Raw genomic sequence first — 26,868 nt, 5'->3', positions numbered from 1 at the left:
CCTAACTCATATGTCTGGTTGCACTGACTGTGCTTTTGGAGATTTGAAATGGGGGTGTGGAAAAGTGTCAAAGATCAATCTGAGGTTTGGAAAACATCTCTTGTACTGCAAGACGAAGGAGAGAATGTTATTTAATATAGGAAGCTGGTGCCACCATCATGCACGTGTTCAGGCAGAGCGGTAGTGTAGGAGTTGAAAACTTTTGCAGAGGAGGATATGACAATAATATTTCGAGAGTGAAACTTTCAAAGAGTAAAGGAAATGGTTCAATCTGTGAAACAAGCTACTGAGGCAAATAGCAGGTTGTCCTCTCGTGAAGCCTGCAGGTGAAAACCAAACTTTGTCCTTTATATATCTGTATATAAAGGATCTGTATGTCTGGATATAACTGTAGAAGCTTGGTGTCATTGGATGGTTCATTATTTAAATCAGTCTAGATGAATTTAGGCTCTGCCCTGGCATTTCAGAATACATGAATATTCTGAAGTTCTTCACAATTTTCAGGGTTCTTCAAAGTTCACTTTTCTGGTTGAGTTCTGTGGGGCTCTCTAAAAATCTTCAAGAGTGTGCTCTGCTCCTCAAATGATCAACAGGATTTTGCAGCACTTGGCACCCTGCTGACCAGGGTTTCCTTTTATAAAAACACCTTCAGCAGAGATAGAAAACTTACTGAGAGAATGATACAAAACTGCAGAAGCAATAATTATACTCATTCATGTCAGAGCTCTCTTATAACAAGAAATAATGAAAAAAACATTTACTGTATCCTTTTTCATAGACCAGGAAAGGATAATATAGTCATATTCAAAAGGAATTTTTCTAATGCTCTGTATTGCCTTCATTAGCACTTTTTTCATTTCTCATTTTACAACCCTTTTAATTGAAAGGGGTGGGAAGTGGGGGGGAAGCATATGAAGTGTTCATTTCGGAGGAACAACAACTAAGAAAGAAAAGTTTCCTCCTAAGTATTATTGGTTCCACTACAATATCACGAATACTGCTGGCACTCTATTGCAGCTCCTTGGATTAGAGTTTTCATTAAAACCTTTCATTGAATGTCTTTACACACTCAGTTTTTTTTGGAAGTCTCATTTCATCCAATTAACTTTTCTATATCTTTGAAGTTCAGCCAAGATCAGCGAGACAGTGACTGCTGCTTCCTGGGAAGCCACATATAGTAGCACAGAAGTCACATAGGGTAACAAGGCTCATTTAGCTGCTGCAAAAGGAACAAGGAAGATTCAAGAGCCCTTCAGCTGTGGAGACCTTTTGCCACTCTCAAGTCTTATTGGTTAGAGTGCTGTGGGAAGGGACTAGCCATTTGGGTGCTCTTTTGGTGGTCTTTGGCTGCATACATGAATTTAGTTGCCAGAGCTTTGACTATTAGTGTGATTTTAAATTTATTTGATAAGCAATTGAGTATGCGGTATGCTTGCATTTTAAGAGGGATGAAGTATCCTTGTACACAAATTCCTTGGATGTAGAGCAGCATTCAATGGAGAACAGACCTGATACGAGTGAAAACAAGGTAGTGAGCTAAAGCTCTCGACTTTCCCCCCAAAGGGTAGACTCCCAAAAGTTAACCTAATTAGGGAGGGCACTTAGGCCATGGGGTTAACAGCTGTTCTGGAGGCTACAGAGAACTCCTTTAGGAGCTGAGGTTAGACTTCGGAAATAGCTCCTCATGGGAGTATGCAGGAAAATTGCTGTGCACGTGTGCATGTATGTGCATAGAATTCAGAACAAAGGGTTTAGATGCAGCAGCACAGACAAGGATGGAAATAGGTCAGTCAGTCGTTTAAGTGCTCTCTACGTGTTCCTGCTCTGTGACAGCTCTGAGTAGCAGCTGGAAGACAGCCTGGGATTTCATTTAGAAGCATGAACCAGAAGAAAAAAAAGAAAGGAGGGGGTCATTTTGCTTGTTTTGATGCCCACGTGTCCCATTTTCAATTATCCATCTTATCCACTCTCACTGGGATGCAGTGAGATGCCTACAAATGAGCCATGAGAGAATTTCAAAGGTTTAGATGCTCTGTTCTGAAAACTTGATGGGGGGAAGGGGGAAATGCTGTGTACTACCTTGGGTTGTGAAATTTTGGCATGAAATTGTTTGAGGATGAAGTTTCCCTTGGGATTCTAGTACTCTGAAAAATCCAAACTTTGTGTACTGGATCGGGGGGATTACTATTTTCAAGTTGTCAGATCTTGCACTATAGATTCTGATCTTTATGTAGTAGGTATCAAAACACCTACAGTTACATAACTTAACCGATACAAGATTGGTGCATTCTCTGTTGTTGACAGCTACTTCACAAACTGTAAAATTAGTCCAACTCAGGTTTCAGTTTTATTTTGTATATCTTTTATCCAAAAGTCAGTCACCTAGGCTGGTGGCCTAGAGCTGTCTGTGGTCAGTGTGGTGTGCTCCCAAGAAACGATTTGTATCATCTGTAATAAGTGGACTAAACTGCTGTCTGGACAGGTGTCTTGAGCCCTGGTAAATTGGGAAGTGGGGGGTAAGGATGAGATTTGTCTGCCTTTAAGTTGTCTAACGTGAGTCAGAGGAGTGTGTTCTCCAGCTGGCATAAATTTACTGATATCTTTGCATATAGGTATCAACAGAGTTGCACTGACCTGCACTGACTCTGGATCTGGCCCACTGTTTTGTGTATGTGTTTGGTGAGTTTTTGTTAAGTATGGGTGTACCAGATGTTGCTAGCACCAGACTCTAGTTTGGGCTCAGTTATCATATCCGAATGGTCAGTCAGATTCCTTATTAGCACTGAAATGTTTCCTAACAATGTGGGAATTGCTACAGAAGAATAAACTGACAAGTTTATTTAGTTAGTATCTTGCTTGTGAAAAGAGTTCATATGGGATGCTGACACTGATCTACTGGTCCCAGCAATGTGTCTCTGTGGCTTCCCCCTCCTTTCTTTCTCTTAATTTTGAGATAAATCCAAGCAAACAGGGTAAAATTGTGTTTCATTTTTGCCTGCCATTCCAGTATTTATTATGATGAAATGGCTACTTTTGTGGGCTGAGTTTGGATGGTACTCTAGAAATAGACAAACTTTGTGATCGTTTCTGCTCTCTGTATGTTATAAATGCGCAGTAACCTCTGGCCACTCTGAATGCTCTCTGTTAGGCACTTTGCTTTTTGTGGCTAGGTGCATGCTCAGCAATTCCTTTCTTTCACCTTTACCACTTTTATTCTTATCCTGCTTTTCTTTACTCCATGTTACCTTAATCTCCTTCATTTCTTATCCTCGTAACTGGTCTACTGCTTTGATATCTCTACCCCTACACACCAAAATTGTGGATCTAACACATTTTATGTTATTGGACATAATGCTTTTGGATTGTCCTTCTTACCCTCTTTGCAGATGACTGTCTAGTCTTATTTAATGCGTAAGTTTTGTTGTGTCCAGAGCTAGCTACTGTTCTGCATAATACTCCCTTCACTCCCTTAAGTTTTCAAGTTTGTCTTGAAAATTTCTTGTCATTTGCTCGAACACTAAAACAAGTAGTATGGTGTGGTGAAGAAGGAAATGAGTCTAAAGAGATTTTGGGATGTTGTACTTTGTCTCAAAATGTCCACTTCTTGCACTAAAGGATTGATAACAGCCATACAGCTTTCATTTGAAATAGGAGTTTGGTTTTTAAAACATTAATTTATCTTCCAATTTGGACAAACTTTGAGCTAGGTTAGCCATCCTAGTTTGAGCAGCATGGCCACAGAGATGGCTGCAGAGCACTGAGGATGCTGGAGTTCCCAAATGGAAGTCATGACTTCTAATTCTAGGGGTGGGGGAGACCAAAAGAGCTATGAATATAAATTTGGAGAGCGAAGTTTTTGTCTTTGAGAATTGTCCCAATTATTGTGCTGATTGCCTCAGGTGTAAGCCACATTTCAGTTTCCAATGATATACGTGCATATTGTTCATTACAGGGAAGCAGCTTCAAATTTTTCTGAAGGAGAAGAAAGTTGATAATTGGCTTTTTTCTGCTTTACATCTATCTCTGAACCTCCATCTGATAGTCATCTTGTCAAAACTGTCAAGACAAGTAAAAAGCAAACTGTCTTTTTAGCCCAAATAATATATTGTAAGCTTTCCGGTTAAACTTGAATATTGCATTCCTGGAAATGGGGATAAATCTGCAGTGTTTGGGCCAATGAGGGCTCTTTGGGTTTATTCATTTTTTCCACACGTGCATTCTGGTTAAGCTGTTCTGTTACACTGCAGAAAGTAACATCAACACTAATTTGTTTGTCTTGGCTAAAGTTGCCTGCCACAGTCCAGTGCAAGTTGCTTTTTCATGTCTGGAGATAATTCTGCTAACTCGGCATATTTAGCTGTCCTGCGTTCACCTGGTGAATGTCATTTGCTGTTTACTCATGCCTTGATAAGTACCCTTGAGAAAGCATGGGTAAATTTGGAACTGGGGTTCTCTTCAGGTAAATAATGCTCATTGAGATCTCAAATCCTTCTAGCACTATCTTGGATCTTAAACATTCAAATGAAATTCTTGTGAGGACACGCTGTTTTGGCACACTTGTTACTTATGGCTGAGTCTGCCTGTACTTTCTGAGGGAACGACCTTACTTGGAATAGTGATATTTCCTTTTCTGGCTGTATCCCAGAATCATGGAAGGATGCACACAGTTAAAATTAACCAAACATTTTTCTGCTTCTTGCAGGGAGAGAGGTGATTTATTTACTTTTTGCAGAATCCTGATTTCTATTTATGACCCTGTCAAACAAGTCCAGCATGATCTTGGATGATTCACTCAATCTCCCTCTGTTTCTCGGTCGTCTTAGTTGCAAAGTGAGACTAATAGTATGCACCTGCCTTGCTGCAGCAAAAAGATTTCATTAATGCTTGTGAACTGTTCCAAGAACCAATGAAACGCAAACCATAGATGCCCGAGTTTTAGGAGTTTTTATTAAGCTCTTGAAGTACAAAGTTTTTGGTTCTGGAAAATGAGAAGACTCTAGAATTCTAATGTCTTAATGCAAGATCTCAGTCCCTAAATAAAGGTTACATGAAATTGTTCTTATTTTGACTCAAGCTTCGCTTTGTTGATGTTGGGTACCTAGAAATAAACTAAATAGCCATTCCATGCAGTGAAATGGTCTATCTGCTTGATAAAGTGTTGCATTCTTGTGACCTAAGGGGAACACAACACATCACTAAACCTGTAACTAAAGCATGGATTTCTATGCGGGTGGGGAAAACAGAGAAGTAGCTGCTGGGCGTGATTACAATAGCCAGCACGGTGAGGATGTCAGCTATTTATGCTCTCTAACTAACTGGGATTTGATGTGGGATAAAATTCCTCTTAAGAATTTTTTCTCTTGATGCATTTAAATTCTGTTCTTTTTTTTCCCCTCTCCTACAGAAAAATGTTTCTTCAGAATTTTGTTATGTGTAGTTTGTTACAATGTGTTATTTTTGCCTCTGGCACTAGCATATGGATTTTTCTGTGTGACAAAATAGAAGTGTACTTAGGATTTTTTGTTCCACCTGTTGCTCAAGATCCCCAGTTTTAAATCCCACTCGTTAGTTGGAATTGTTTTCAGGCATCTACTGTGACACTTGATGATGTTACAAAAAATGTAAAAATTCAGCGTGTGAGCTGCATAATTTCAAGTGGCTGTCCAGATATCAGATCTTTCTTTTCTGTGGATTTTTCTATCACCTTGCATTGTGCTAAACAATAATACTAATCCATTCAATCACCTTGAATATTTTGCTAATCTGTACTTACCCTTTGAAGCTATCTTCAGTATTTAGATAGGAAATGCAAGCTGAGACCAGGGAAATACAAAGTGATTGTGATGTTCTTTTTCTTTTGAAGGAGGAAGCATTTGATGTCGTTTCCTTTAAATGCACATGCTTTCTGATTTGGTCTCATGTTATCGATAATCATAGACCATTTCTGTGCTCTGCTTTTGTTTAGGAGCTGTTACAAAGCAGGATCCTGAATCTTGCTTGCCTTCCTATGTGACAATGGTATTAGTATGTTATTTCTTGTATTTAAACTCCTTTTTGGGATGTTTTGCTCAGTGTTGTGTGGTGTCTTATGACTTTATGGATTTTATGATGGTGTGATTGATCTCATTTATGTACCTTTCATTCCATTTTTATCATATGTTTAGAAAACAGATGGAATAAATGGAAGAAAATGCCTGTGTCCTTCATTCAAACAAAATATGGGTTTGCATAAGAAGTTGGAAATCATGCAGGAACTTGGCCTAATTTTTGAAAGTATGTTTTGAAAAAAATAATTATCCTCCTCCACCTGGATTTTCATCTTCCTTCTCATCGTTTTGAATGCTGTTGCCAAAAGTGCTTTCTCAACTTGAAAATCTTTCTGGAATTAAGTGGCTTCTGGATCTTGACAATGCAACATTTTGATGCATGTGTTTGTCACTTCCTGATTAGATTGGTATAACTTCTGCTCTCTCAGGCTCCTCTCAAAACTCAATTCATAAAACAGAGTTTCATACAAGATGCTACCGCTAGGGTGATGAAACAGTGAAATTCAATCATACCACGCATAGGTTATCCATTTTCCAGAGGCTGATGGGAGAGATTGGATTTTCAGGGCTCTTCTGGGCTGTTTTGTTTTGTTTTCCTTTGTCTCTGTTCTTGTCTTCCGGGCTTCAATAAATTTTATTTCAAACTGAAGTCATTTTCATCTCCTCTTTTTTTCTGGCCGTGAAACTATTTTTTTCCATGTGCTTCCATTAAAAGTGAGCCACTTAATTTTGTAAGCCTTAGATTTGTTTACTTCCATCTACTCTTTCAAGCACGTGCGTGGTCAGGGTGACCCATTTCACTACTGTCAAAGTTTGTTTTATTTGATTAATTCCACCCTGTGAGTTTGAATGTGAATTTCAGATAGGGATACCACAGTGTTCTTGGCAGGCATTCAGGTCAAGCCAGTATAGAAGAGTGATTTGATTTTGAAAGTAGTGAATTGCTCTTTTCTCTACATGCCTTCAGTAATCCCATTTCATGGGCCTTAAGAACAAGTTGCCTTGAAATTTTGTCAGGAGGCAAGAACAAGAATCAGCTTCCAAAATACTCAAAGGTGGGAGCACTAACTCCCCAAATCAAAGAACTACTTCAGTCCACAATGGAAGTCACAGCACTCAGTTCCTAGTCTTAGCTTGAACAAACCAGGTATCAGCACTGCTGAATAGTTTTCTGTCTTGCCTGTCAAATATGGAAGTACTTCAGTGCAAAATATAGCTGAAAGGACTAATTCCTGAACTGCCTTGGGAAGATGACAGTGGGATGTGATGGGAACACAAGACAGTTGGGAACACAAGAACTTTGTCATACGTAAGCAGTGGGCTCAGGTACAGTCTGAACTAGTATTTATTTTTGTTTGTGATTCTTCCAAACAAGCTTTCCATGGGAGGCACCACTGGTGCTGAAGCAGTAACAATCTGTGCAGTGCATCGCTGCTTTTAATGATGTGAGAATAGAGAATCTAATGGGAGAGTCAGCTGGGGAGGTGGTCTTTCTTAGATTGTCTGCTTACAGCTTAAAGGAGTGTCTATACAAATCTGAAAGAGAAAAAACTCTCTCTCTAATCACTTCATGATCATCTTTGTCAGCTAGAAGGTGCAGAAAGGGGACACCATCTGAGGTGACTGTTTTGAGTCTTGGTCCTATGCCAGCTTGCATACAGGCAAAGGACAAATTTCTGAAAAATAATGGAGGGGGGAAATATAAAAAATTAATTTAGGCTTTTCAGACTCATAAAGAGACTTAGCTGAGTGTATGCTCTTTAGAAGCTATTTCTGTTGCTTTCTCTAGAATCTGTTCACCCATTCTGAATTTTAACTCATATTTTCAAAAGGTCATGTTTGTTAAGGAGAAAGCCACATTTGACAGGGCTGCCTTATTTTTTTATTTTTATTTTTAACAGTCTGGGGGTAGCAGCATACAAGAATTGCTGTTACAGCTCCTGTGAATGAAACAGACAAGCTTCATCTTTGTCTCTAACTTTCTTAAGGTTTTAAACAATTCTTAAAGTGTTCTCTTCGCTCCAGGCTCTCTAGTTCTCAGTCTCCCTGTGTGTCTAGAGGACACTGTCAATAACCTCCTCCCACCTCTATATTCTGAGGATGAATTGTTTCATGTTTGTTTATGCTAAGCTATGAAAGCTTGAAATTGAAATCTGTTTGCTCCTCCACTTCCCACTCATATATGTTCTCATTCATTGTACATTTTTGCTATGGGATTGTATCTCAAGGGTGATGAACTGTGTTAAACTGCAAATACACAAAAGAAAAAATAAATCATTCTATAAGACTGAAGTCTGCTGTTCCACATCTGGGTTCTCTGGTGTCTACTGAGGTAGGAGCAGCAACTGAAACTTTCCCTATATTTGGGACTTTCATAGAATTATAGGAAAAAGATATTTATATGGACCTCTGGAGATCTTTGTTCAGACTCCCTTCTCAAAGCAAATCTAACTTCACTGATACATGTGTTACTTGGGGCTTTTTCCAGTCACATTTTGAAAATCGCTGTGGATAGTTTTTTATTTATTTATTTATTTATTTTTTATTTGTGTATTTTAAGCACGGATTTTGTTACCTAATAAAGACTTACTTCATTGCATAATATTTTCTTCAGTTGACATGTTTATGGGAGCACCCTTTCGGGCAAAAAGCCAAAAACTCCTTTCCAACTTCCAATTTGTCTGACATCTATGTGTCTGATTATCTGGGGGAAACTGTTTCTCATGGTATTGTCATGTCACTGTACTTCATCTCTAGTCCTTTTAGGGGTGTGCAGGGAGCCAGATGAGCAGAGATCTGTCCTGGCTGGACTTGCACGAGAACTTTGTTTCTCCCTCCTTAAGCCTTTTTCCCCTTAGACGCACAAGGAAGCATACATTTTATGAGCATTGGTAATCCTCCTTACCATTATGTCCTTTTCCATTAAACTGAGTTAAAATTAGCCATTGGGTTTAGAAGTTAGATGAGGGAGGGGTAGAGAACAGACAGGCAAATCACACCTTTGTGCATGCTCAGTACTGTACGGGTTGCACAAATCTCATTTTCTTAAGAGGCCAGACTGACAAGTAGCTCTTCTGTTGCTACAGTGCAGATGTGACATGGAAAGGAAACTCTGAGAACAGTCAGTGGGGAAAGGCAAATAGTATTGGGTACTGCAGTAAGCGCAACCACATAAGAATTAGTACTTTTTAACCCTGAGCTGATATTGCACTATATTTGCTGCTGTGGCATCTTACATTTCACAAGCCATAAGCTTAAGAGAACAAGTAAATATAAAATTTTGATCAAGTAATACTGGGCATGTGTTCTACCTATTCACTTTATTTTTTTTTGAGCGACAGTTGACAAGGTTGCCATTGAACTTAATAAAACTTCTCAACCATATTTTTTGATGTGCTAACACAATTTTAATATATCCATGTATGTTAGTGCTTTAATATTCATTAATAATTTGTCTGATTGAGTGGAGAGTTCTCTGGAAAAATAGTATAGACCATAAAGCAAGAGGGGTGCAGGTAGACTGAAGGATGCAGTTTTGTCTTTGACAGTTTTGAAGCTCTATGCCTTCTTCAGTTACGTTTGAAAGCAAAGCATCTCAAGATGAGAAGTACGAAGCCAGGTCCAGTGATGTGTCATAATTTCGTATTAAATGGTCTCTTAAAGGATTACACAAGAAAATAAGATCAGTTCTGTATGGCAGGTTTAATTTGAGTAACTGGACTGACAAGAAATTTTCACTCATATTTTTGGTTAACAGATGCTTTTTGATTAAACAAATTTAATGTACAGGGTGTGACAACAAGTACACTGAGGTCAGTGTCCTCCTGAAATTTCATGGTCTGCCTTTGTGAAGGTTACCTGCAGATTTAGTTTGGCATGGTATTTCATCATGAGCTCCTTTTTTCAAATGTTGCATATCTTCAGTAATTATTGCATTCTTCTATACATTGCAGAAAATGGTATAATTCTCTTTTAACTAGAAGACAAAAAATTGCTTTTCTGACCATTTTTCACAAAGTGCTTGTCTTGTAGGGATAACAGTTAAAAAAAAAAAAAAAAATGCTCAAAATCCCTGAAGGTTTAATTTTTTTATTTTTTTTTTTCCAGACTTAATATTCTCATCAGGATTCTCAAACTAATCTTTCATTGTACCATTAGTCATTGCAATGAGTTGTTTTCAGTGCTCTGGAATCAAAATGTGTACTTTCAGCTTGGCTCGGTATCAAATCACATTCTGCTGGTGCGTTGCAGTGATTGATAGAAGTTACAGTTTGAGTGCTTTTACACTCCCATTCTTCTGCATCGGGCAAGCATCTGTATCAGACAACTGACCCATATCTCATGCGATGGCACCAAATCCCCTCATACATTGTTTTGAGTTAGTAAGAGGAGATGTCATGGAATATTACGAGAAATATATCTTTGCCAGGTAGCTTGCCTTCTAGGGTGTATAGTGTGCTTAACTGACGGGACTAGTGGAAAATACAGAGCCTAAGTGATATGAGGTAAAATTGGTAATGGAACAGAGACCACTGTGCTGTTGTATAGTTTCCCCTCCTCTGTGTTGTTTGGACTAAAGCAATACCATGCAGTGAAGCTCAGATGGTAAAACTCTGCCCCTTAAATTAAGAAGTGATTGGAAAAGATCTGAGCCTGATTTAACTTCCTTTGAAAGCATCTGGTCTTTTTGTTGATTGCAATCAGAGACAGATCAGGGCTTTATAGCTTGTCTGCCATCTTCTGAAATGTTATGTGACAAACAAGGCACTGGGATTATTTTTGTTATGAAATGTTTGTTATTTTATCATAGCAGTGATTATGAAAAGAATATTTGCATCATTCTCAGAATTTCTGGTGGACTTTCCAAAGACAAATGCTCAGGTGTTTTGTTTTCTTTTTTTGTTGTTGTTGTTTTAAAACAACTTGGCCACATTGTCCCTTTGCTAAATGCACAACATTCAGTTGGCAGGTATTAAAACAACCTAATAAAGTAAGGTTAATGTGCTCTCTTTAATTAGACAGCAATATGTAACACACCCAGTGGGCCAGATGACCTTGGAAATTAAAGTGAGAATAGAGAGACATTTGAGAGGAAAAAATCTTTACTTACAAGGATTTGTGTGTAGAAAGAGCAAGAGGAAATATTCACTGATACATATATATGTAGATGTGTGTGTATATATTTATACATATATAAATAAAAACTCAGAATTTCTCTCATAAAGTGAAGCTGGGTTATGTTATTGCTCTTACAAGTATTTCAGAAGCGAATGTTAAGTGAGAAGTAGTGCAACCTCGTTGGAAGCGAATCTCACTGCAATTCAGGCTATGTCAGAAAACCTTCCTGAGATGCCATAAACCACTTAAACTCCATCTATAGAGCTTAATATATTCCCATTGCTGTAGCACCAAAGTATTTTATAATCCTTCACATATTTCCTTTCAAAACACCATGGAGGGTCGGTAATATAATTATTTTTACAAGAGGAGTACTGAGGCATTGCAGTTTTTCCATGGGTTGCATAAGAGGCCTCCACAGTCTTATGTTATTGCCCTAAGTGAACCACTGGGTCATTTTCCCCTCTTCTAGGATATTATGAGACCTGGGCTGTTGTTCAGGACTTTCCATACAGTTGTAAATTTTTCACCTAATAGGTGGCAAAGGGACTCTGTATTGGAGCTCCTGGCTAATGAATGTACCCATGACTCTAACTGTGGGTGAAAGGTAGGCTATAACTAATGAAGCATGGGTAGGCTGCTTGCAGACAATGGGTATGTGTTGAGTAATGCTGTGCAGAGACGATAAAGGGGCCTTCTCTTCTGCCAACTCAAAAATGGATGGATATTTATGTACCCAATTCAAAAAGCCATTTGCAAGCCTAGCTAGTTACAGACATGGCAAGACTGTGCAGGGATACAATCAATATCCTGGCTGTGTATGAGGGTGAGAAATACCTAAGTGTTAGAGCCTGTTAGCAAACAGAGTTATAAAAGGAAGCCAGGGATTGTGCTCTCTGGTGCTGGGCAGTTAAATCTTGCTAGCCAGTATTCAGCGAGCAGGTTGCCAGTCCTGTGCTGCTTTTCTGTTTGCTGTCTCATCAGAACAGAGCACATATTCCTAGTAGTTTGTGTATCAAGTCAAACTCGCACTTCTGGCTATCAGAGGATAAGGCCTTTGAGATACTGGAGATGGATTTCTTCTGGCTGACTTCTGGCGTGGACCTATTGAGAATGTGTGAGTACCATCACTGCCTTAGTGTAGGTGTTAGTTTGGGATTCAAACAGTCTGACAAGCTGCAGTGCAGTGGTGTAATTGGTTAACTCTGTTCAGGAGAGAAAGGGCGAGATCAACCACTATGTATGAGAGCAGGGTCTTGGACAGAGTTCACTGCAGCAGTAAACTCCAAAGCCAAGCAAAATGGGCGAATAAACATATAACCAAAAACACCTGAAACCCATATATAAACTATTAATAACATGTTATAGGAACCTACACCTCTAGCTGTCCTAATTCCTAGATGTGGCTGTTTCTAATATTCCAATGGCCAATGTTGTCATTTCAGGTCATATTTGGAGAAGCCAGAAGCCTTGAGTATGGTCGGCTTCAGCTCAAATCAGACTGTTAGATGGTGAATACATAACATGCTATGTAAAGTTCTCTTAAACAAAAAAAAATCTTGTCTTTAGCCTCTCAGATACAGTGGTCCAAATTAGTGTGTGCCTTTTTATTAATTCACTGTATTCTAACTGCTTTTCTATGAACTGGGGACAATGTGGTTCCCTCTTGTACCAATGCAGTTGGGAAAATAAGTCCATCAGTGTTTATAAAGCAATTGTGTCCTGCAGTGTTAAGCACTTCAGAAAAGCAATGAGGAACTGAATAGCTCTGTCTTTGGAGGAGGCTTTGAGTAGCATGCAGTAAGCAGGAGCCTAGGGCTGAATATAGAGCAATAAGGAAATGACAAAATATTGAATAATCTACTCATTAATGAACAGTGTTGATCCTGCGTGTGGAATAAAGCAAGAACCCTGTGGAAAAGGACTCTGTGCTCTGGCAGTTGAAGACTGTGTCATAGTAATGACATACACAGGGCTGAATGAAGGTTGTATGCCTCTGTGCAGCTGTGGCATATCCAAATTTTAAGAGCACAGATTTGTGACATAGAAGTTGGCTCCTTTAACCACCGCTTTTGATGTGTAATAGATCTGATAGTAAGACCTGAACCATTTTTGGGGGGGTGTTCATTTAATACAGGTCTAGAGGGAACACGCTACTCATTTCCTCTTCCCTGCAGTTGTTTTTAAGCAAGACTGCTGACTTCATCTGACAAGACCTATGTGAAATATGCATTGTAATGTGAGGAAATGTTGGTGTACAGCAGCTGGAGTGCTTGCTAATAACTGAGAGGTGTTGTGTATCAGATAAGCTAAATAGTCTTAGGAAGGGGCAGAAGTGGGAATGAAAGCAGGACTCAAGACAAGCTGTGTCTTGGGAAATGCTTATGTGTGTGTTGTTTTCTGTGAACACCAGTGATGAGTTTATCTTATCCTCTCCCCAGCCTGACAAAGGGTACTAAACCCAGGAAGGTAGAATGACAAAGAAACACAAGTAGTTTATAGAAGGTCTGCCTTTCTGAATGGAAGGGTTTGGGGATGTTGTGCGGAAGATATGAAATGTCAGGAAGACTGGGAAGGAGGACCTAAAGGAGTTTGGTCTGCTGACAGCACGCAGAGAGGTGGGAGTTGGGTAAATAAATCACATGTGAAGTTGGAATTACCTTTTGCCAATGCTAACAGGTTGTGATCCATGAGTTGCAGGTGGATCGTGGATTCTATTGGGAAAGAAAGTTTGTATATGTTACACTGCAGTCTATGTATATGAAATTTCTGAATGTTCAGTGTCCGCAGTGGAAATTTTTGGGAACCCAAAAGGTGTGAAGAACTCTGCTGGTTTCTTCTCATGAAGTGAGCAATATGTTTGGGTTTGAAAAGGCCAAACAATGAATCAGGCTTTAAAATGGAAGAACTGTGGGTGTTCTCAGTTACTTGCACCTGGGTATGCAAGATTGATGTGCCAGTGTGACTCAGCACCCCAGCAGGGAGCAGGAGTCCCAGGAACACCTTCCTGGGGAAGAATGGGCGACACCTGCCCCTGATGAGTGGACATTTGGAGAGACCCACGTGTGGGGCCAGACACACCCTTCTTAGGGAAGGGCTTTGCTAAACTGTGACTTGTCTCCCTAGGGATGTGCTGGTAACTGTGTAAAAATATGTAAAAAATGGAGAAGTGGACTGGGCATAATGCTGGAGAATGTGCAGGGAGACCGTGCTAATGATCAGCTCTTACTGTCTTGCATCCCAGAAACGCATCAGGATTCTCCTATACATGGGATGCGTTTTTATTTTCAGTGCTCTGCTTCATGCCCAGGAATCCTTCTGGCATTACTGAGGACCCAGGGTGTGTAGGGAGAGCAAAATACTGGAATTGAGATGTATCCTACAGATCAGAGAAGGGAGTCTGCCCGTGTCAGGTGGGGATGTGTATTCTCCTTGGTGCGTGTGTCTGTAGCGCCTATTACCAGCTCTGAGAAATGCATGTATTCATCAGAAGGAGAAAATATCCCTTTGTGTTTATTCTTATTTAACATTGTTTACACAGAAAATGGAGAAACACATCTTTAACCGTCATGTACTATTTAAAATTATGTCAGTACACCATGCAGCGCTCATTCTGTAAACATCTACTCCACCATGTGGTCTCTGGTAGCTAATGCTGTTCTGCTCTGTATGGCCACTTGTGTTCTGCCTGGGGCACGCTGCAGTGGTTATGTTAAATAGCCTTTGTGAAGGTTTCCAGAGCTCTAAATTAAAAATGCAGAAAGCTGGGAAGGGGGGAGAGAGTTGGGAGGGGGATTCTCTGTAACTGGAGTGTTAGAATGTCTTGCTACCTAATTGCCTTAGAACGTGTAGGCTTGAATGAATCCTCTTTAATGAATAATAGGCAAATGCATAAATCGCAAACCCCAAGCACCCGCATGATGAAATGCTCGCTAATGAAGACTCTGACTTCGCCGACAACAGCAGGTGTAGAGTTGATTTGTAAAATGTCGTGAATATAACAGGTTTAAAATGATATATTTATTAAAAGAAACAAGTCTTCCATGTGTTCCTCTTGTATTCGCTCTCACACTGCACACCTACTCTTCCTGCGTGATATTGCAGGCTGCAGTCTCTCAGCAGTTCTTTGCTGTTACTCTTGCCTCGAAGTGCAACAATAGAGACCAATTACCCTCTGTCTCTGCTTGTATTGCAATAAGCCTGAGGTCCCCCCACTACCTTTTCAATTTCAAATCCTAACCCTGTCAGTAGTGCCATTTGTGGATTTGAACTCCCTGGCTTTGTGTGCAATATTATCTAGAGATTCACCTGGTACTGATCCAATGAACCAACGCAACCTTACAAAGCTGAAGGGAAGAGTGTAGAGTTTTCTTTGTATTAAATCATATGCCATGAAAAAGGATTTCTTTAACTCTTTTCCTCCATTATTCTCCATATCTCACCTTGTGGAAATGGGTCTGTTAGCAAGAGACTCGGACTCACATAGTAGGAAAAATGAATAGGGGAGGGAGAAGAACCCAAGTGAAAGGAATGCAGAGGTTCTGGAAGTTTCTGTAACTTGGAGATTCCAGAAAGAAAATACACAGCTTGAAAGAATAGGAAGCAGCCCTAAAAATAAACCTAGTGTAGGCCGTGGTGTTACACCTTCCTCAGCTCTAGCAAGGAACAAGGATTTTTTCATTAAAGCAGCTGCATAGGAAGTCCTTAAAACCTCTGTTGAGTTAAGCCCTCGGAAGCAAAGAGGTTCTGTCCAGATGATTGCCCAGCAAGCTGAATGCTGGTCTGAACATCTTTGGTTTTATTGAGTGGAGCTGGTAACCTCTTGAGATCTGGCTGTCTCCCAAGTAGGGAGGATAAATACTGCAAAATGTTTCAGTTTCCATTTCAATTTTGAAACTCATTTGCTTTGACTGAATTTGCACTGTGTTTATGTAAATTTGTAAACACTGTAATAAATTTATCTGCTGGTAGAAAATAGAAATTTTAGAAAAAGGCTGAAGAACATTTGTGAAAAGCAAATTCTAATTCAACAAGTGTAACAACAGAACCTGATTTAAATGTATGTTGTCACGGAACAGAAACATAGTAAGTGCAATATATATCTAGCAAACCCTAACCATAACAATCCAATATTCAAGTAATTGTTAACAGCTTAAATATTTTAAGATGTATGTCATTTTGGGGGGTCAGCAATGACTGATGCAAAGCCCAGGTTTTCACAGAGTGAATGATGGCCACAATCAGGTGATAGAAGCAGTTTGCTACTACATTTTTTATTATTATTATTATTTATTTTTTTTGTAGAAAACTCACCAGCTCCTGATTCCACCTCTAACTTGTGGTAGTCTGTGTATGTCCTTCTTATTTGGCTCCATGTCAATACTATCATTACTAAGAGCATTTATGGGCATGGACATCAAATGTCATGAAATGGAGTATTTTCTGATGCCCTTACTCTAGAAAAGTTCACTTCCTCCATCCATTGCTAATTTTGGAACCTCTTTTGTCTTCTGTTGCATCTGTTGGAGTCTGTAATGTCTCCTGTTTTGGTCTCTTCCACATCGCTTTTCAAAGATTCAAAGATTATTCTTAAATAGTCCTTTAATGTTTTTTAGGTGGGTTGTATTTTTGTCACTTCGTCAGTTTTGTACAGAGCACTTTATGTCACAAAATAAACTTAATCTCAGTAGGACAGATCTGGGGAATACTTAGTTATATGAGGAGCCACACCAAAGCCACTTGCAGTGTAAGTGAGAGAGCAAGCCGGTCTTGAATACTGAAAGGCTCTGTATTGCATTAGAACATAATTGTTTCCCATTGCAGAGCTGCTGTTTCCAGAACATACCTGTGTTTCCACTTTGCCTACACAATGCTTGAAGCAGAAAGTAAACAGTTAAGCAATGGAAATTTGCAAGCATTGTGGACTGGAAATGAACTATTATAAGCTTGGTAGGGGGAATTAAAAAGCAGTGCAAAATTCAATTCTTAAGTTATCCTGTTCAAGTGCTTGCATTGGAGGTACTACCATGAGGGAGATCACATCATCTGGGAGAAAGAGAAAATAATGAGTGTAGCATCTATAATAGGCACGTGGGAGACTCTTACTCTGTGTTTTGGTCATGTCCTGATATACGTGAGCTCTGGGAGACAGCTCCACATGTAAAAGAGTCAATAATCAAATCTGAAGTACTAAGGAACACAACTTGATGTTTCCTTAGAGAGGCCTCAAGTTTGCAACAGATGAATAAAGCAAAAGTGTGGTGGATACAAATTTGTCTTTAGGCCAAAAGGGGGAGGGGGAAACAACACTTATAGGAGAAAAAAATTTACGCTGTTCCCAGACTGGAAAGAAATATTAATGCCTCCATCAGAAATTGAATTAATTGTTCTTACATTGATAAAGATGTGATATATCACATCAAAGACTAGCTAAGTGATATCTGGAAATTAATTTGGGATCCTATTAAATAGAACTCAGAGGAGCTTCCCAAATGAATAACTTGTTTGTCAAGCATTGTGGGATTTTTGTGTTTACAAAGTCTTCTTGAGTAAAGACAACTATTTTCAACTGTTCCTCTTGCTCAAAATGAACTATGAGATTCACCACTAGACAGAGATTAGTGGCAAATTTAGCTAGTGCAAATTGCAATGCCTTGGTATCTTTCATAAATTAGTTATTGCTTATTTCTATTCCTTATAGGGATGACTTATACAATGTTATCCAAAAAGTCCTAAGTCCCAAATATAATATTGACAACCCATGTATGAATTTAAAGTTTAGTCTTGGTGTTCTGTAGCTTGCCCACTTTAATGTGCTTTGGAGAGTAACATAATGGAATCAAAATACACTTGCTTTTAATAGTGTTATTAGTTTGAAATAAAACTAAAACAAAATGTAAATGGGGCACTTCATCCATAAGGCAGTATGAACTGTGGTTCTGACCTCTCAACAAACTCGTTCTGCAGAGTGAGGTTGCCATTTGTTGGGAATTGTTCCAAAATGCAATAAGAATTATGATGATGACCAGTTTCTGTATGTTAAATGAAAACCACATTCCTGTGATTCTGTTCTGACACTGGTTTGTGAGGCATTGGAACAGGCTGCCCAGGGGGGTGGTGGAGTCACCATCCCTGGAAGTCTTCAAAAGACGTTTAGATGTAGAGCTTAGGGATATGGTTTAGTGGGGACTGTTAGTGTTAGGTTAGAGGTTGGACTCGATGATCTTGAGGTCTCTTCCAACCTAGAAATTCTGTGATTCTGTGATTCTGTGGTTTTGTCCCAGTGTAATTCCACGTATGTCTCTGAAAGTACCTCCGATTTTATATCAATGTCTGTGAGATCAAAAAGAAGGTAGGATTAGCTGAGCTGACTGGAAAGAGTTTATATTAAGACCAAAAAAAAAAAATGAGGGTAGTGGGGGAGAAAACTTCTATAATGTGTTTTGCTTTATCATGGACTGGAGACAACAGTCATGATTGTCTGTGGAATTGTTGGGGTGTCCAGAGAAATAGCACAGTTATTCTCTAGATAAGCAGACTGGTGATGACCAAGATAAGGTGATGACTTCTCCAGCTCATCTCTGGTTTCATCCCTTCGCTTTTCTGAGCATTTCACCTGTCTCTAGCTTTTATTTGGGATTGATATACACAGTCATTTGTTTCAGCTGCTAGAGAAGTGGGAGCATTTTCATTTCTTTTTGCCAGTTAAACTTATGGTTTTTGGTCTCTAGATTCTTAGAATTTTTGTTGAAGGATAGTGCCACTGGAGTAAATCTCTGCTGTTTACACAGGTGTGTTTAAAAGATTAAGGTTGAACAGACATTCTCATAATAGACCAGGGATCAATGAAAGCTCTTGTTTTCTCAAGAAGATTTAAGGCTTAGCAATGAAGTTGATTTTTTTGTTTGTTTGTTTGCTTGTATTATATAGAAAGTTGCATTTGTGTCTGAGCTTTTATTATTTCTGTGGACTTTGTATGATCTTTCATAGAATTCCTGAGCTGATTTCAGGTCCCAATTCCTGAAGATCTGCTTGAGCTTCACTGGCCTCAGACTCAGACTGAGACAATAGAAGGGATTTAACTCCCAGCTTGTATCAGTGGCCAGAGATTGTCTAGGTGATCTCTGCAGTAGGCAAGGGAAATGATTTCCCCCTCGTATCTCTGCCTCCTCTAGGTTTTTAATTTCTTGTGCATTCACCCTACCACCAGCACACTGAGTTTTAATGGGGCTTCACCAGAAGGGAATATTACTCCATGGGACTCAGAGCAGCTGAATCAAATGTAATGCAATGTACTACAAGGGAGATGAGCCACGGCAGGAAGGAGAAGCCAAAGTGGCATATATGTTTCACTGACCACAGGATCCGATGGCCTAAAAACGTTTTAACTTAGTGTCTTGGCTGGCTAATTTTCTCATAGGCAATTGCAGGAGGGAAGGAGACTGAGGCCCTGGGTTAGTGAACAGTTGCATTCATGCTTTAAATCCCTTAAGCACATACTTAATGGCCATTGATTTCAATGCTCTTAACAGCTTTGCTGAGTCAAGGCCTGACTGAGGGCAAAGTAAAGGCCTGGTGATGCAGTGCATGAATTATCCTTATAGCTTTAGACCCCCAGCTGCAGCTCTGAAGAGACTTGAACCTCGAGGGCCAGGCAGGCTCCTCCAGCACCAGTGTGGCAAGCTGGTAAAAGGCAAAGGACAGAGGGAATATCTATGTTGTGCATGGGAAGAAGGCTGAATAGCCAAAGATGTAGTTATTTCATAGATAGTCAGCTGCTCATATTATTTCTAATAGTGGCTGTTGCTGCAGGCTTTCCTTGTCTTCAAGGGGGAATTTTCTTTTTTTTTTTCCTTTTTTTTTTTTTTTCCTGTAAGAATAACTTATTCAAATGCTGCAGCTGCAGAATACAGCCCTAATTCTACATCTGAAGCCAAGAGGAGCTACAGCCCATATATGTCCTTTGTGTTGTGTTTTTTCTTGTATGTGCAGGTGCTCCCTTATGGGGTTCGATTTAAACCGGCACTGGGCAAATCCATCTCCATGGGCTCATCCCACCCTGCACGGAGTGAAACAGCTTATCATCGAGATGTACAACAACCCGGTGAGTGGGGAGAAGTAACACCAGAACAGCCGCTCGGCTAAGGTACTGTCTGTCTCCTCCTGCGGGGTTGTGAGAGCTGCCAGCAACTCTGACGTGGCTTAATCCAGTGGCAAACCAAAATAAGAGAGAAGCAAGCAAACACCACCCCCACTGCATGAGATCAGGGAACATCTGAAGTGCCTTTTGTTGCAGGAAGCATCGGAGTGGAGAGAGCAAGTGAAATGAAGTTCAGCTCAGATTAAATATGAAATAATGCTGAAAGCAGGGCCTAAATTCAATCGAGCTGCTCTCGTGATGTCCTGAGCTGGATTTGAAACAGCAGGCCCCCCAAATTGAATTACTGAATGGCATTGATGCTTAATCCAGAGCTCCGGCAGGGGTTGCTATGTAGCGTGCAGAGCAGGAGGAGGATAATATTTGCAAATATTATATAAATACACACGCACACACTCGTGCTCACTCAGAAGCAGAGGTGTTCTTGAAGGTGAAATCTTAGCTAATCAGAGGAGATGGATTGCAGAGAATATGGAGAAGAGGAGTGGGAGGGAGGCAGACAGCTATTGAATGTTTGACATCAAAGTGCAGAAGGATTATTGAATGTGGCACCTAAGGAAAAACTGCTGAACAAAGATGGAGATGGGTAGGAAAAAATCACTACCAAAAAAATAAAAGGAGATTTTATAGCTTATTATTTTTTTTCTGTGTGGAATTCCTGAAATTTGTTCTTTCTGTCTGCCTCACATTATGGAAATGGCATTTGAATCTTTAATTCCCTGGATTTTTATTTTTTTTTCTTTCAGTTAATGTATTAAAAAAAAAAAAAAAGGACCTGGTTTGCCTTGTTAATAAAGAGAATAATTCTTACTGCTGGCTACATTATATACAGAATAAGAGCTTCTTTAACTCCTGGTTCTGCTAGTACATCTTAATTGAACCTTTTACCTTCCAGATAGTAGTAATACCTGTACAGAATGGGTTTTAGGCACAAAAATGGTAAGTTCATAGGTAGGAATCTACCCCATATTTAGTACACTATTGTATGTAAAATGTTTTCTAAGACCACCAATTGTTTGGCTCAGAATTTTTTCTGTTCTGTTTGTGCAACACCTAGCACTGTGCTTGTGACTGTAGCTCTTAATATATCTTATATTAGAATGGTGATGATGGACAGTAAAGAAAGGAGCATTCCAGCTAGTTTGGTCTTTCTTTTCTTTCCTGCTCCAAAGAACAAGACAATTTCCTTCTTGAAGATGGAAAGAGCATGCAGGCTCCTTTGTCTGAGCAGAAATTTTGTTTGCTTGTTTTGTTTTGTTTTCCAGGGACAAAGAGGTCCTTAAACATTACAAGAACGTTGGGTGTAGGGAAAATCCTATAGCTCGTAAAGCGACACATCTCAGCACTATTAAAAGTCACTGTCAGTAAAATAAAGCTATTCTTGGGGGAAAAATTCTTTTCAGCTTTGTCCCATTCCAAGGAACCTTTGAAATCTCTGGTAGTTTCCTGTTGCCTTGTGTGCAAAGAATGAATTTATTTGCTGTGGTAGCTGAAATGAAAACTCAAAAGAAATGTCTGGTCAGAGTTGTTATGAAATGGAAATCTTTTTCTCCTCCATCTCTGTCTCCCACCCCTCTGTGGTGATCAACCTGAGATGAACCAGTTTCAGTTCATTTCCTTCTGAGGGAAAGAAAAGGAATCTTTCAAACACAAATGTAACATTTCATTTTCAGGGTTATTTAATTTTTTTTTTTTAAATGCAATTTAGGATTATTTTTTTTTTGATTAGATTACTAGAAAAGTTCAGATGTCTCTTCAGAGTTTCATTTCTCAGTGAATAAGCTACTCACCAAAAAAACCCCACCTCTTTTCTGATTTTATGATCCCCTACTCAATACCAACCTTTCTGTCAGTTTGAGACCCTCAGCAATACAAGAAAGGATTTTATTTATTTATTTATTTATTTCCAGGCAATACCATATTCTTAGTCCCTCTGATCCCAGTTATATTTGTATGAAAAGACCATAGCTGAAGTTCTGGGACAAAAGGGGAAAATGTGCCAGATGCCTCAGAGAGAGGGCATGGGGCTGTACATACGCCATCCTGCTTTAATAGTGGCTGGTTTTATTAAGTACTCGAGATAAAAACCTGTCTTCTCCTCCCAACAGGGCCAGAAGAGAAACCTGCTTTGAATCACTTCAGACTGCTAAAATTTTAAGTTCTGTCCAGGCATAGAGTGTAGCTTTTAGATGAGTAGCACATGATAGAGGGCTGGCTGCATGCATAGGTGAACCAGTTGCAAGGGGGCTGTTGTCAAACTGTGATGGATAAGGGAATATACATCTGAAAAGGTTTGTCCTGCCACCTTCTCTTCACCTGAAGTCTCCCTACACTGGGAAATATGAAATGAAATTATATGCAAAGTAATGGTCCCTGCAAAATATTGTAATAACCTCAGTTTCTCCCCCTCCAGACAAGATCTGTCTTGAGGAGCTGCCCACAGGAGAACTGGGTTGTATAAAGCAGAAGTTCAGCTTCATGTTGTTATTCCAGAATGGCTTGGTGCTGGCCCTTTAGATGTATTCATTCCCTTTAAATCATTTAAGGAAAATTAGCTGCCATAAGAGCATAAAACCACATTTTAAGTGTTGCTGTATAGGAGGATTTTTCTTCTACTGCTGCAGTATGGAAGATAAGCTGTTTCCTTTGAAAAAAAGTTCATTCTAGAGGGGGGAGGATGACTGACACAGAAATAAGTCAAGTGGGTATGAGGCACACACACAATGCTATAGCGACAGTGATTCCAGCACTGAATGGTCCAAAGCTAAGTGTTTACTGTAGTTACTGTATAAAAATAAACCAATGCATCTGTGGTTCTCTTTTGTTCTTCTGGGTTTTGCACAGATGCTTATTTAAAGAGTTTTAAATTCCGTAATGACCATATCTTTAGGTGGAAGTGGATGGGTCAGGGCACTGGAGGTCAAAAACTTCCTATCTTTGTCTGTCATTGATTTTGAAACGATTGTTTTTGATAGGCCAGCACAGTGAAAATGACTTACTATGTGTACTGTGGGGGTATTCTCAGCTCTGAAGCTAGTCACTATTACAGGTGAGACTGAAGTGACGGATTTACTCGTCTACATCTTGAACTGTTGGCTGAAGATTCTTGATCAGCACAACAGGATGTAAACACATGAACCATCTTGCTGACTTCAACCGTGTTCCTTGTGTGCTTATGGTTAAGCAGGATGTGTTTTGGATAGGTGGTCAAGTGCTCAGCAGTGGCAAGCTCAGAATATGGATGGTCTATGGAAATCAAACAGTGCTTATCCCCTGGTATAACATGAGGCCTCCAAGACAGAGAGCAGTAGAACTGCTTGATTGGCTTCATGTGGCCATACAGCACCTATCCTGAGGAGCAACTGAACTGTTTAAAACAGATTTAATGAGTGGACTTAGGTAGCATGTTCAGTGTTGGCTTAGTCCCCTTGAGTGTGTACATTGCAATGTGGTCTTTAACCACAGGGGCTCATATTATTCTTTTGTTCAGCCCCTTGCCTCCCTGAGCTCTCCAAATGGAAAACTTTCACATAGTAAGCAGCTATTCAGAGTTTTGTTTCAGCTTGTGTTCATTGTGGAGCCCTGTCCTGTATTTACTGTGTTATTCAGATCCTGCATTGAAGATAGGATTTTTAATCTCCTTGTGGGCTTATTATGTTGCTTATTGCTATACCATGAGAGCATTTCAGAGAAATTAATTATTTTTCGTGGCACCTCCGTGAGAGACAATTACATTATCCTTGCATGAATCGGGAACAGAGGCAGAGACAGTTATGGCAGAAGTACCTACTCATTTGAGATGGATAATTTAAGTTGACTGGGACCAGATTAGTTTCATGTCATTCACCTGTTTTCTATTGCCTGTTGTCATTGAAGCTGGAATCCTACCTGCAAATGTTTCCAGTATTAGACAGTATTCACCTTGTGCCCTGAATGAGCTGGAGACCTGACTGGGGGGAGAGGGACCAACACTTACCTGATGTGTGCTCATTAATTATCACCTCCTTTGTTATGCACACATACACCAAAGTCTTCAATTATTTTTTGCACAGACAACTTTACACTTACCATTCCTTACTTTGGAGTGTTACAGCCTTTGCAAACTTTTAATACAATTCCAAGTGAAAGCTTTCCTTGATTCGAAACCAAAACATACAGCTGAAACGTAGCTCCAGCGTGCTGAAGTCTGAGTCATCCTCTGGGCTGGAACTGCTCTATCCACCCCACAGACACCTGTCACATGGGCTGATGAATTAACTGATGGCAATCTACTATTGCTGTGCACTGGCATGAGGGAGGGAAAGAGATGCTTTGCCTGTGGGCTTTGTGGGTGTCTGCTGACAACAGAGTTAATAATAAGGGATGAGTAAACATAACACTGCAGACTTGGGGCTGGCTTTTAAGACTGAATAGCAACTTTTCTGGGTTTGAGAGCTTTAAGATCCCATGTACTGGCTTAGATTTGAACTAAAGCATCATATATTCCCAGTCTTGCTGTGTCTTGTTTTTGATCTGCATAGGCTTGGCTGTCCAAGCAGTAAGACTATAGAAGAACAAACACTTGTCTAATAAGCCAATGTAACTCCTGATTCTTTGGCAGATGACTGCATTCCTCTCTACAGTAATATATATACCTTCTTGCAAGTATATTGGACATACTCCTTGTTGGTTCTGTGTTGCCATACATCTTTATATCCTCTAGAGACAGGTGGATATCCTTCCCTGGGGTTGGTTGCCCTCTGTACTTCATGCATCTTCACTACTGCAGGAATACTGCAGAGACAGCTTGGCCAAAGAAAAAGGCATGAGATGATCTGTTTTCCAGCTTGCTTTCTCTGCTGATAGTCCCAGACACTAGAAATCAGATGAGGTTGAATGTTGAGTGGTGTGCAAAACAGGTTAGGATAGCCAGTTGAGGAGAAATGCATTCTCTCCCTGACAATCCCTAACTCAGTGGAGTTGATTCTGTTGTTCAGCTAAGTGGTTTCTCTAGGTTTCCCCACCATCTTTGCCAATGGATATAGGCTCAGACATCCCCTGTGCTCACACAGACATTCTTTTCACGTTGTTACTCATTCTGGTACTGAGCTCTGATCATCCCCATCAGGAGATCATGCATTCTTATCCCTCCAAACCACTCCCAATCTCTTTCAAAGATTCAGTTCAGTTGCTAGTGCTTGATATAGGCATCCAGTCACCGCTGCCCTTCTGCGTACAGCTCTCACTGACTAGTATTGTCTTCTTTCACTGTTTAGACTGGTGGCAGTCACTGCTGTTGTTAAGCAACTCTTTTCCTAGGCTTTCCATAGCCACATGTATAATGTACTGTCAAGAAAGGTAGTTTTGGCTGTGCAGGATCAGTGTTCAGATTGCGGAAATGTTAGGGGAGTGTTACATGTGCTGCAGATCCAACCCCCAATGCTCTTTGTTATCTTGAACTTTTGTAGGGATGAAAATCAGAATTTTAGTTTTTCTAGTGACCCTGGTTATAAAGGCAGTGCCATATTTTGAGGGAAGTGTTCTGATTCCATGGAAAGCTAGGTCACAAAATGAAAGATTAGAAACCTTTAGCTGATACTTTACAGCTTGCAACTATCCCTAATGGCAACACCACTTTAGTGAACTCTGCCTCCTTTCTCTCTGCCTCTGGCAGTGCTACATCCTTCAACAGACAACTCTGCATTAAGAGGGGAGGAGGAAAAAAAAAAAAAAAAAAAGCTGCTTTCTTAGATGTATATACTTTGCTGGAGTGTGACATAAATTTTCCTTTTGTCCGCCCTGCAAATTGTGTCAATCTTAGAGGCTCTACTTCCACTCATCTCGTGAAATGATGTTATTAGTATTATCATCAGTGTGATACTGGATAGTTGACAAAGTATAATAACAGATTTTTGCAAGAGTTTCATATCAAAATTGCACACTTAGGCTTCTTATACTATAAGCCCACAAGTACTATTATCTAATCTAACATTGGAATGACTGGAAGCAATTGTTTTCTGCTCAAAAATTCTTTTTCCCTCATAATCTTCCCTGCTCCTGTTATGAATTGGAGCAACAAAGTGGAATATATTTCACTGCAAAATTATAAGCTGACTCTCATTCCAGCTGAAGCCAGTTTGGATGTTAATAAATGTTTGGAAAGGCTGTGGGTTAAGGCTTGGTATTGCTCAGAAATCACTAAGAGCCAAACGAATCAGCTGAGGTCTGCATCATCTGGTGTATGGAGTCATAACAGATTAACAAAGTGTAATGAGATCTGTAGCATAACACGCTACCTGGCTCCATTTTGCTGTTAGCAGAGCCCTTAGACTTCTTTCCCCAGCTAAACAACACAATGGTAATGAATAATCATTGTTAACAAAATATTGAATTCTAACAACCTACTAAGAGGCAACATTCAGTCCCTCAGACATCCTGGGTTGTCATTTGTACCTGATGGTTTTCACTCAGGCATCAAATCAACTGTCATCAGGCATCAATTTTCACCAATAAATTAGTATTGTGCATGTTATTCTGAGCTGTTCGTAGGCAGAATGGCCAACATGC

At 39.8% G+C, this 26,868-nt stretch overlaps 1 protein-coding gene across 7 annotated transcripts in view; it reads left to right on the top strand.

Annotated features, from left to right (window-relative positions):
- BEND5 (BEN domain containing 5) overlaps positions 1-26,868 on the top strand; it is a 923,615-nt gene that overhangs the window by 747,340 nt on the left and 149,407 nt on the right. For all 7 annotated transcript variants that reach the window (XM_027463542.3, XM_038182817.2, XM_038182813.2 and 4 more), the window contains one exon: positions 20,157-20,268. In XM_027463542.3, the coding sequence (XP_027319343.3) occupies positions 20,157-20,268 (112 nt within the window). The remainder of the gene's footprint in view (positions 1-20,156; positions 20,269-26,868) is intronic.

The sequence above is a fragment of the Anas platyrhynchos genome, chromosome 8, assembly GCF_047663525.1.
Source record: "Anas platyrhynchos isolate ZD024472 breed Pekin duck chromosome 8, IASCAAS_PekinDuck_T2T, whole genome shotgun sequence".
Lineage (NCBI taxonomy): Eukaryota > Metazoa > Chordata > Aves > Anseriformes > Anatidae > Anas > Anas platyrhynchos.
Note: the sequence above shows the minus strand (reverse complement) of the source record. Positions and strands in the feature narration are given on the sequence as shown.